Source organism: Anas acuta, chromosome 3 (genome assembly GCF_963932015.1).
Source record: "Anas acuta chromosome 3, bAnaAcu1.1, whole genome shotgun sequence".
Classification (NCBI taxonomy): Eukaryota; Metazoa; Chordata; class Aves; order Anseriformes; family Anatidae; genus Anas; species Anas acuta.
Window position 1 is genome coordinate 34,935,771 of NC_088981.1, and position 12,287 is coordinate 34,948,057.

Here is a 12,287-nt window from a genome sequence, read left to right on the forward strand (position 1 = left end):
GCAAAACCAAAACCAACAAAAAAAAAAAAAACACAACATGCTGGCATTCATGAGTTGGCCTGTTGTGTCTCCTCTGACAGGCTATGTGCCTGTGTCACGAGATACATGTCCGCTGTGTGAAGGCCAGATCCTGGAAAATAAAGGTGCACTGTAACGCTTTCCAAACTGTAGGCACCAAATTGTCTGGATGTGTACGCGTGACTGCTAGGAGCCAGGCCTGCACCCAACAACGTGCTTCTGAATCGTCATGTGGTAATAAGGTTTGATCAGCTCTGGGTCACACAACCATGGACTTTACAATTCATGATTATTAAAGCAAAAAGAAACCCTTCGGCGTTCTGATTGAGACAGTAGGACTTTTGCAAAAGTCCTTGTACTGAGGTTTGTTGTTTTGATCGGAATCAAACTGATGACTCAAAGCTAAAAGTTTCCAGCCTTTCACTGTAAAACTTCTGATCCTTCTATCTCATCCAAGTATGGCCTGATTTCATAGGTTTTCTGGAAATTCAGTAGCCTTTATCTTACTTAGCAGGTATCAGTTTGCCCTCCTTGTCAAAAACAGACAAAATGACTAGTTAGGAACAGAGTGCAAGTAACTAATTAAGAGGTGTAATATTTAAAAGCTTTTAAATGTCTGCTGATTCATATTTTAGTTTCCAGCTGTTGGTTATATTGGGCAATATTAAAATGTTCTAACTTTCTCAGATTTAGTAATATTTCCTGTCTGTACAAATAAAGTTTTTTTTTTGTTTTTTTTTTTTTTGCTTTTACATAGTTCCAAAAATGTGATTCCATCCAAATGGCATTAGCAACATGAAATTTCAGCATGGAATTTGTTAACACAGAAGACAAAAACATTCTGGCTCATGCATCAGCCTGCCTCTCGTTTATATTTGTATTTTCTCTTTCTGCTGTTAATTAATTATATTGATTGTAGAAGGCCCATGGAGACTGCAGACTTCACTCCTCAAATATTTCTTTTCACACTTTCCTGTTTCAGTCCTCAGATTGAGATTTTCTTATGGATAGTCTTTTCATTATGGTTCATTCAGTTCTGCCCTACTCTGCTAGTCAGTGATGAGGGTGTTGTGGGTTGGGGATGGTAGGACAGATTTTTTTGCTTGCACATTTATTTGTTGTCTCCCACACTGAGAACTACTAAGTTCACTTCAGGCAAACTATCAAACATCCTCTCTATTATCACAAATTTTGACTGGTTCTGGTATGCCCTGGATTTAAAGTGGAGACCTTGAGGATTTTTTAATTCATTCTCTGTTTTCTTTTAACTGATTACCCCTACTCATTGCACACAGATAGACAGAAATAGATGGGAAGGATAATATAATTTTAATACTTTGGATAAAATCTTGGTTTTAAGGATTGTTTCATATCGGATATGAAGTACAGACTTTTCTGTGCTGTCAGTTCCTTTTTCATCTGTGACTGCTGACAGAATGAACTTACCAAGCACAACCAGAAACCCTTTTCTCAGATCTGTTAAGGAAAGATCAGTGTCATTACTTGTTACCCTGGGAGACTCTAATATTTACAAGTAGAGGTGAAATGTAGATTCACAATCACTTACTAGCAATGTGGATTTGAGGGATTTTAGTACAGTAAAAACTTGATGAGGGAGGTATTTTGATACAAGGGAAGTTGGAAGCACTTTTGATCTGTGAGGACCTGATTCTTCTTAATCAACGTATAATCTTCGATGTTTGATTAGCTGAAGGGGATTTAAAAAAAGAAAGCTGAAAACATGATCTGGAAAATCTCAGTCTTTACAACATAGCTTCATATTGGACCTTCCTCTGGTTCTTTTGTGCTTTTTTAGAGCAGCTTTTCAGACCTCCTTTTTTCTGAATTGTCAGAGTCACTTAAACTTTGCACTAATGGTACAATATTGATACTGTTGAAAGGCTGAAGCTGTCTAATGAAGAAATCCGACAAGCAATCTTGAAGATGGATGAACAAGAAGACCTAGCAAAAGATATGCTTGAGCAGGTGAGAACGATTACAGTCAGCTATATCTTATTCTGGATAATTTCCTCACTGCCTTTTTTCATCTGAGGTATGTGGATATATGTACTGGTTATGCTGGTATGTCTGCAGATTTAAACTGCATGCTGCAGCATGAGACATGTTATTTTTCCCAGTGTCATCAAACATACTTCCCTCGTGTTTCCTTCCCTGTGTATTTCAGTTTGAATTTGATCCCTCAGGCTTTTGGATTTCATAACAGTATACTTTTCCTGATGCAAAATACACATGATTACTATTGGTGTGGGATTTCCTTTCATGCCCTCTCTTCTTACCTGTGACTTTCCTGTAACTCTTTATACTGTTGATCTTTTTATTTTCTTAATCTCTTCCCTACCCTCTACCCCTCACCCCACTTCCCCAGCTTTTCCATTGGGAAATGTCATGAATCAGGCCATGTATGTCAATGGACTCTAACCTCTGAGAACTTGCATTCTTGCTAGAATGGTTAGAAAGGGAGTGAGAGACTTCTGTCCTCCGCACTTTGTTCACTGCATAGCTTGTAGGGAAACCAAACCAAAACCAAAACAAAAACAAAAACAGAAAAAACACCAATTAAAACAATTAAACCACCATTGTCCAATTTCCCCCATTTATAGAGGGTGAAAGATGATACTTTGACCAAAGATGCATATGATAAAATTCTTTACGAGTGTGCAAAGTTCTCCGCTTCATGACAAGTGTGATTCCTTCTTTGTGTGCAGTCACAGTATTTAATCATACACAAAAAGCTTTTCCGTTTCAGAAATTTATAGCCTGCTTGTCATCTTAACTGAATGCTTGCAGCTGCTCTTAAAGTCTCTACAAGCTTCTGATGCTCCACACCTTTGAATATTACATTTTTGAAGGGTGGGATAAGGTATTAAAGAAGTGGTGTAAAGCAAAGTGCTTGGTGTGCCTTGCAAGCAGTTTTCTCCATGTGGGTGTGTGCTGAGGTTGTGTGCATGGCAATATTTATAACAAGACTAAAGCACAGCTACCACCAGATATGTCAAAAATCTGTCAAAGTATGAGCTTTTAAGGTCAGCACATGAATAGCAGCTAGTGTCAGATACACATCTAGTGGCTTGGTTATTGTTTATTGTTTCCGCAGAGTAGGGCAGGCCTGAGAGAGATAGATGAGTCTTTGTGTGTGCACGATGGGTAGTTCACACTGATTGGGACGCATCCTGCTCCTGTTTGCTCCAATCTAAACTTGAAGTAAGTCTGTGGGAATCAAAGTTCTTTCTGTACTTTCCCTTGGTAAGCTACAGTAGCATTTGGCCTTTAGGATTTGGAAATGGGAACCCCCCCCTTGGAAATGAAAGTGAATCTAATGAAGTCAGGGAGGATAAAGACAGAACAGCAAGAAGAGATTTAACAAAGGTCAGGTTTGTAGCCACAGCTGCACTTTCTTGAAGTTACAGTCGCATGGCTGAATCAAAGCAATGCTTCCCCATGGTGGAAGAGAAATCTCTCACTTTGGTGTTTGGTTTGTCTCTGCCACTCCAGCTACTGAAGTTTGTTCCTGAGAAGAGTGATACCGACCTGTTGGAGGAGCATAAACATGAAATCGAGCGCATGGCCCGGGCAGATCGTTTCCTCTTTGAAATGAGCAGGTCTGTTTGATGCATTATGTGAATATGCACCGAGTTCTTCCTAGAAGCACTTGTAATTGTTATTGAAAATGGATTGTCTAGCACCGAGGGGGAATATACAAGAGTCTGTGAGCCAGCATCATACCCTGTGTTTCCCCGAAGCCCACAAATATTACAAATGTTTGCATTATTTACACAAACTTTTTATTGATAATAAACTCTTTCTATGCTGTCATTTAAGGACAGCCCCCTAATGACAAGCAGAAATCTGTCTCCTCTGCTTGGCTTTGTTCACACAAAAAGTTGTCTCATGACTCTCATATTTTAAGTGTAATGGGAATTCTTCCAGCTCGCTTTCATCTGGACCTCATGCCTTCAGGTCCTCCATTTTCCAAACTGTGTTGATTAAGTAGAGTTAGATTTTTGAACTATGTCCATAATCCCATGCACAGACTTTGTGGGACTCAACATCCAATAATTAGTTTATGTAGGCAATGTACTGGCCCTGGTCTTCAAAATATGGTTCAAGTTCAGTTCTGACTTTGCTCTACTTTTTGTACAGGATTGACCACTACCAGCAGCGGCTCCAAGCATTATTCTTTAAGAAGAAGTTTCCAGAGAGGCTGGCAGAAGCAAAGCCAAAAGTAGAAGGTATAGTTAAAGCCTCTGTTAGGAGCTGGATAAAGGGGCAGGAAAGGTCAAGACAGTCTTGTCTTCAAAGGAAGTGCTGTTACATTACATGCTATAGTTGTAAATCCAGTGAGTCCAAGACATGTCATGTGCTGGGAAACAAATTCTGTCTGATGTGCTTCTTACACCCGTTGACTTAATAAAATCAGCATTGTGATTGTTATGCTGTATATACGACCTGACAGATATGTCAATGTACTACCAAGTATTACTGATCTGCGAAACGCTTCTATGGCCTTTCCATGCAGGTCAGCCTCCCCTTCTCACCCCCTGGTCTTTGCACCATCCCTGTCCTTGGGGCAGTTAGGATAGGTACCTCGGGATGGTGGCATTCTGGAAATGTGTTGCTTACAAGGAGGGGGTGCATGGCTCCTGTGCAACATCTCTGGTTATCAAAGAGAGGAGGAGAGTGTCTTCCACTCTGCATTTTCAGATGAGATCAAGCCTTCCCCCTGTTCTTTCTACCTATGTTTTTAGAGTGGGAGATATAGGAGAACAGCCCCACTCCTGGGTTCAGAGGTGTGGGTTAGATGGGGTGCATCTTCCTTCTAGTTGTCCTGGTTCTGGGCATGTGGATGAGGGAAGGACAGTACATGGGCAGACTACATTGTAGCATTTACTGTGCACTAGTCAGATGGGCATTTAGGGCAATTCAAATTATGGGTTAACATATGTTAAAAAAAGCCACTGTGCAATAACTTGTTCATTTTTTCCCCTCTTTTCAAGCAATTCTTCTGGCATCCAAAGAACTCATCCGCAGCAAACGTTTGAGGCAACTCCTGGAGGTGGTTCTGGCCTTTGGCAATTATATGAACAAGGGCCAAAGGGGAAGTGCATATGGCTTCAAAGTCTCCAGCTTGAACAAAATTGCAGACACCAAATCCAGCATAGACAGGTAGGCTAGAAGGCTCTAAATGAGTTACTGTGCTGCTGCGTCTTCTATCACAGCAATGAAAGTGAGGGGTTTTTTTGGTTGTTTTTTAAACTCTGTAGACCATTTAAAATAATTTAGCATTTAAGTAGTGCTTTTAATTCTAAAATATTCTGAAGCTTTTAAGACCAGATATTAACAGACCGCTCAAATTTTGCCATTTCTTTGGGCAGTGCACATCTGTTGTTGGATTGGGTTTCTGCAACACTGTGCAAAGATGACAAAATGTAGTATTACACAAATAACTGAAGTAAGTTTTTGGGGAAGGACGATTTCTATGGAATTTGCCCTTTATACCAAAGGTTTATGGCCATGGTTTTGCAAAAAAAGAAAACATAAAAATCTCTGACCACAGTCTTACACATCCTGTGGAACGTGGGAATACGGCATGTGTTTCTGATGCAGAACTATCATAAACTGGCTCTCTACCTACACCAGCAATAGAACCACAAGGCATAGCTCAGTGAGACTGAGTTTGGTTAGATCTAGATCAGTTAAGGAAAATAGCTGTTTTTTGGGGGGAGTAGAAGGGAATATGCTAGAGCTTATTGTTTATGGACATGGGCTGCAGGTCTTTATATTGTTACCCCATGTTTTGCTCCACATCCCCATAGTGTTCTGGGAATTAGTCCATCTGTGACTGGGAAAAGAATATCAACTTTGGCTTCAGCAGCGCTAATCCCTTGGAGATTTCCTACACTGGTTCATACCAGCTTGCACCTTTCTTGACTTGTGAGACCTGCTGAGACCACAGTTGTGGTGAAATGACTTTAGGTTGTGACAGAATAAATAATGGCTGTAAGAAGCCATAGGAAATTCTTCCCTACCTAATAGAGTTTGAAATAACAGGACTCTGTTTTGACTACCATGATGTCCTTTCCATATTCCAAGGCTAACACTTGTGTAGCTAGCGTTGAACATTTTTTTAGCCTTAATGTAACTTGACTTGATTTTCCGTATATTAAATGTCCTCTGCAGATTCTGTGTTCTCTCCAGTTCCCAGGCTCTAGTCTGTGTGAAACAGTGACCATATGCTTTCTTGCCTGTCTGTTAACCACACAACACCCACTTCAAGAAGCTGTTAGGGCTGGCTGCTCTCTCTACATACAAAATTCACCATTTACTTTACAAATCTTAAACCTGCTCCTGCATCTTCCTCGATATTACTTTTTTCCACTCCTATTTGAGCTGCCATTGCTTTTGTAGAAGGGAACCATCCTATATTTAAGTATATTTAATATAGCTATATTATTATATATAATATATAATGTATTTTATATATATTACACGTATATATTATATATTATATTGTATTATATATGTATATAATATATATAAAAATATATATATATTAATATAGCTATATTTAAGTTTAGCTATTTTACTGTAGGAATCTTTTTTGCACCTTCTTCAGTCTTCAAGAATCTTTTCTTCTTTTCAATGAACTCATATTTTTCCACATTGCCTCTGAGAACAAATTCACTTCTGCCTTGATAGTTGATGTCACTTTAGTATTTTTGCTTGTTTATTCTCTGGAATATACGGGACGAATAGTATAGAGTGTTATGCAATTTTCTTTTCCATTATACCATCTACACAGATGGCTGGAAGCATGCTGTTGTTTCTGGAATAAATTGAAGTGGAATATATCGCTTGGGGCTTTAGTAAGAATGGTTCATAAAGGGCTAATTCATTTTTGTCTGTGTTACTTTTATTTCAATAACAAAACTGCTAACCGCTGCTCTATTGCTTGTTTTGCTCAGTCAAGCACATTTCCTACCTAAATATTTTTCACTGTTTCGCCACAATCCTCGCACTTTCCTTGTCCTACTCATTATCATTTTCCTTCATTTCTTCTTTTTTTTTTTAAAAGGAACATTACACTGTTGCACTACTTGATTATGATCTTTGAGAAGAATTATCCAGATATCCTAGATATTCAATCTGAGTTGCAGCATCTTCCAGAAGCAGCAAAAGTCAAGTAAGTCTAATCCTCTTGCTTATTCCCAGAGCTGGAGTTCCCAGTGATTTCTGTTAACTTAATGATTATTTGTTTTCTTTCTTTCTTTGCTGTCTAACAAACACATGGCCATCCCTCCGGCTGGAGTACCTGAAATGCCTTTGCTGATATCTTTGATGTTATTCAGATGTAGATGACCAGAGAATTTTTGTCCAAAACCATTTGTGTAAATAAAATGACTACTTTATTCAGATATGTTTATATCTGCTCTGTTAATGAATCAGATATTGTAACTAGGCTGGTTGTTGTTTGTAATTCACTCACCATACTTTGTGGCAGGTCATCTATGTCCTGTGCCATTTTTTTCTGAAGAATTTGGTTAATTATCTGGATGATTTTCTGGATAATCCTAAACTAGTGTCAGTTAGGCACAGAGGCTAAATTAAGTCATTTGCAAGAAGATCCTTCAAAATTTTGCACAAATCAGTTTTGCACAGAAATTTAAAAAGAATTGTATTTTCTGCACAAATTTCAAGGATGACTTTTTCCATTTCTGTAGATGTTTGTTGAAAATGAATACACAAGCCATCCCCTAAAATGCTAGCATTTTTTTTCTTTACAAAGCACTGTTGCACTGTTCAAAAATAACCTTTGCATATTATTTGCCCAGCTATGGTTCTTTGTACAGGGAACTACACCAGCTACTGAAAGAGGAGTTAAAGAAAAAAAAAAAAAAAAAAGTAGGCTCACACCTAAAGACATTTATTAAGGCTATAGTGGTGTTTCGGAGGTGTAATCTACTCCTTAGCAAATACTTAGAGGAGATGCCTGCTGACTCACAAATAACTGCCAACTGGTTACCTGAAAATGAAAAGTCTTTTTTCATAAAAGTCCTAGAGAAAATTTCTTGTTTGCATATGATGGGCAGAAAATCAGTATGCCAGTTGTGTCCGGGGAAGTATTTATTAACAGGAAATTTATATGCTCAGTTACAGTGCAAGTTTGCAAGGACTACAATATGGTAGAGATACAGATGGAAAAAATCAGCAATTTTTGGACCATAAGGAAGACAAAAATCACAAGTCAATATATTTATAATGGAACTTAATAGTCGACTGGTTCATGAATTATATGCAGAGACAATCTGAGACCACAGTAATGTGTATGCTAAATCTGGGAACCCTGTAATGTGTCAGGCAGTTTTTTGCAGGCTGTCCACTCCTTGCTGGAGGGTCAGGCTCAGCTCACAGGGCAGATGTTCTGAGGGCAACCCCCTGCTTCTTCCCAGGAAAATCACTATCTTTAATGTGTCCACGGGCAAGCAGGATCTGCCTCATCTTACATTTCATACAAAAAGCAACACAGAGCACGAACAGACCCCTTTCCCCTCATTTCTAATCATCTGCTGTGGCTGGTGCCAGAGACCGGATACCAGACTTGATGGGCCAATGGTCTGTTCTGCTACACAGTTCCTGTATTCCTGTGTAACACTGCTCTTTTTGTTTTATCTGCTCTGTGTCTGTCTCCTGTGCAGCCTGGTAGAGCTGGAGAAGGAAGTCAACAACATAAAGACCGGATTGAAAGCTGTTGAAGCTGTAAGTATCTGAAGGTTTCCAAAGCTCCATACTTAAAATATCTCACTCAGAATCAGGGGCACTATATATTTTATGATAAGAGAAGGTGCGCTTTCTTTTTCAGTTCCTTTCCATTCCTTTCCAGAATGCATTAACCAAGAAAAAACAAATAAAAGCTTCTCATGTGGAGCTCCTGCTGATGATCTTAGCAGACTTAGGCCCAATGAAAAGCTTGTTTGATCTCAGTCTGGAGAGTAAAAGGACAGTTTGACAAACGGCATGCACTGGAAGGAAAAATAAAATTCTTTCTCTTTCTTACTGGGGGATGGATGACTGCTGAGAAAATGTTTCACGTGCTTCTTGGAGTACTAGTAAACAGGTAGTGCACTGTTATATGCAACCCTGAAGTATCGTAAGCACTCCTTGGGAAAACAAAGGAAAAGACAGACTAGTTAAGGATGAGGGAATTGAGCTGTCAAGCAAAGCTGAAATGTTCCAGCTATTAATGAAAACCCTTTAAGCTGGACTTAGGTTGCCTGTTTTTAATCTGTACATAGTGCAGAGACTCCCATCTCAGTAGACAGCAGTACAAATGGTGCATTGATGCAGCTGTGTATATTGAACTGTAGGAGTTAAAGCTGAGGGTATGGTTCTGAATGCTCCCTTGAGTCACAAATTCATGTGTCATCTGTGATTCCCCTATACTGAAGCCTTCTTTAGTTAGAATGTTGATTTTCTTCCTGGGGAATGGTTCTTGCCTTCCTGAAGTAGGAGAGCATAGTGTGGGACACCATGTTTGGTGCAAGATCTAGGAACTCTCATATTTGCTTCTTGGTTATGCCATTGACCTATACGCATGGCTTTGAACAGCCTCATGTGTTTGCTTCATTTCTGTGAAGGTCTATATGGCAGTTATAAATACCTACCTCTCACAAAGGCTGACATGGTACATAGCAAAATAGTGTTCACAAAATGCTTGAGGAAGTAAAGATTAAACGCCAGCATTACTCTTTTCTCTCAGTCTCTTAACATCTCCCATTATCTGCACAAATAAATATGCTCTGCCCCTAAGAACAGAAATCTGTTACTACAAGGAACAAACTCATATGTTCAGTTTGGTGCTGGCACCTCTTGCCTGTTGGATATACTGAGGCACAGGTAGTGCTGAAGAGAGGCAAGACAGAGGTCTTTCGAAGCCAAGAAGGTCCTTCCAGTGGTTAGCTGTTTCTTGCCTTTTCAACCAAGGTTTCTTTAGCCACACTTTTCAGTGTCCCTCTGTCTTCAGGAAGCTATGTTTTACTTGACTTTTTAAAATCAAGACAGTGTAATGCTAGTGGAGCATTCCAGATGGCTGACTCTGAGTGTCTCCAGTGTCTCAATGGGGGCAATACTGGTAACAGCAGCAGCTTTAATGTGTGACTTTCTTCCACATGTTCCAGGCACGGGGCCTTAGCACCATCCTAGAGGAAAATTCTGTCTTCTGGCAGATGTCCTCTGCTGCTTTTGTCCTCTGCTGTTTGTCTGCAGCTCCTGCCATGGGACTGCTGGCAAAGGGACCACTTTTGGGGAATCACATTGGGTGGTTTCTGTGAAATGATCACCTATCTAGAAGAAACTAAACCAGGACTCTCCAGTCCCCCATACCTGCTTTGAGACAGGCAGTGATGACTTCATTTTCCTTTCACCTGGCCTGAGTTTGGTTTGGATCGTGGGGATAGAGAAAGGACTGTGGGGCCTACCAGCAGCCTACCAGGTTCTCTGGCTGTCTCCAGCAGTTCATCATCTAATTAGTCAGTGATCCTCCTGGGAAAAGGCAAGTCTTCCAACCCTTATTTCTGGGTTGTTGGGGTAAGAGGAAGGCAGCAATGGGAAGAGATACTGCTGCATTCACAGGAAGCCATGTTTGGGAATTAAAAGTACCTGTAAAGTGAAGGCTGACATAAAGTTCATGACTTGAAGAGAGGCCCAGTTTTGGCTGGGGCAGGCAATTCCCCCCTGTTGAAATGTGAGTACCTACTTCTGTTGTACTGTCTGTGATTGGGTTATTTGTCCTTTTCCCTTTGCAGCCAATTTTTCTTCTCTTTCCTATACATGGGTTCAATGGGCAATCTCTCTTCCCATTCAATCACTGTCTTCTCCCCTCACTCTTTTTGCCATGGTATTTATCATCTGGGGCTGCCAGCACCTCCCAGTCTGCTTGCTCAATTCGCGGTTTTCTGGCATGTAAAAAGCGGCACTATAGCAGCAATAAGAGATCGCTGTCAGGTGGAAGGGGGAGGAGGGGAAGGTGCGATTCTTGATTCCAGTCCAGTGTGTTCTCACCACAGCCTTGGCTCCAGTGACTGAGAAGTTTCTTCAAGGCCCCTTAAGAATAGAAAGCTAAAAATAGTTTCACAGTCAGATGTTCTTAAAGGTACTATTAACCCTTCATTTGCATGGACTTGCAGCTTTTTTGTAAAAATAAGATACATTCCTTTGTCAAGACAGCTATTGCCTTTGCGTAGGATGCTCCCAGAAGAACAGCTAAGTAATTCTTGGTCTTCTCCAAATCAGAAATGAATTCTGTCAGCGGAGCCCTTCTCTCACACAACAAGGAGATCGTGACCTCCACTTGAGAAGCCCCTGCCATGACTGAATCATTTCATGCCTATGGAGATCCAGCAGCCCGGACCACCAAGAGCAGTGCTAGCTTGCCATGCTGTTATGACTAGTAGAGGCCATTTCTAGAAGATACAAAGGAGTTTCTTATTCTCTGGCATTGCTCTTGGGCTGGTTACATAATCATGCTGGTTACTTTTGTGGGTTTTCTTAATTTGGAAGAATTACTCTGCAGGGAAGGACTGGATTTGAAATTGAAGAATAGACAATCTAATCTTAATTTTACTTTGAAACACATTGCTCTCCAGTAACAGTCCCAAGTGCCATAGTTTTCAACAGCGTGAGTAAGATAACAAAACTATTACACTTACCTGCTCAAGGAGCAGAGGGGGCTAGAGAAAGGTGAGGGACAAGTAGAGCAACTTTCAGCTAAAAATAACTTAAAAATTAGAATGAGAAAAAAATATGAGTAATTCTAGGAAGCATGTGAAGTGACATTTCCTTTATTTCTAAGGTCCAATTCAGAGCAATTGTAGCATAGAGGCAATGCACTGTGAAGTGATGTAACTGAATAGTACTCCTGGGACAATCCCTGATGGTGTATTAGGAAAACCAGTGGAGAAGAGGATGTAATATAAATCAGGGAAGGTAGCACTTCTTTAACATGGACTGTTCTCCAGCCACCTACTCATTGTTTTTCCTGTCACTTTTCTACCTTGTGGTCTTTCTTTGTAGTGGTTACATTCTCTTTCCAATTCACATCAGAAGAGAATAGATGTCACATCTGATTTTACATTCTTGATAGCCAAAGTCATTCTTTGCATTCATCAGTGCTGTAGAGCAAATCCCAAGGTGTTTCTCTGAATAGATTCTTATAAACCCACTCATTTGGCTCTGTGAAACGCTATTTTGAGGAA

General features: G+C 40.1%; 1 protein-coding gene across 7 annotated transcripts in view; it reads left to right on the forward strand.

Moving 5' to 3' along the window:
- DAAM2 (dishevelled associated activator of morphogenesis 2) overlaps positions 1-12,287 on the forward strand; it is a 197,074-nt gene that overhangs the window by 167,993 nt on the left and 16,794 nt on the right. For all 7 annotated transcript variants that reach the window (XM_068676592.1, XM_068676596.1, XM_068676598.1 and 4 more), the window contains 6 exons: positions 1,920-2,004; positions 3,532-3,638; positions 4,180-4,268; positions 5,034-5,202; positions 7,112-7,219; positions 8,733-8,793. In XM_068676592.1, the coding sequence (XP_068532693.1) occupies positions 1,920-2,004; positions 3,532-3,638; positions 4,180-4,268; positions 5,034-5,202; positions 7,112-7,219; positions 8,733-8,793 (619 nt within the window). The remainder of the gene's footprint in view (positions 1-1,919; positions 2,005-3,531; positions 3,639-4,179; positions 4,269-5,033; positions 5,203-7,111; positions 7,220-8,732; positions 8,794-12,287) is intronic.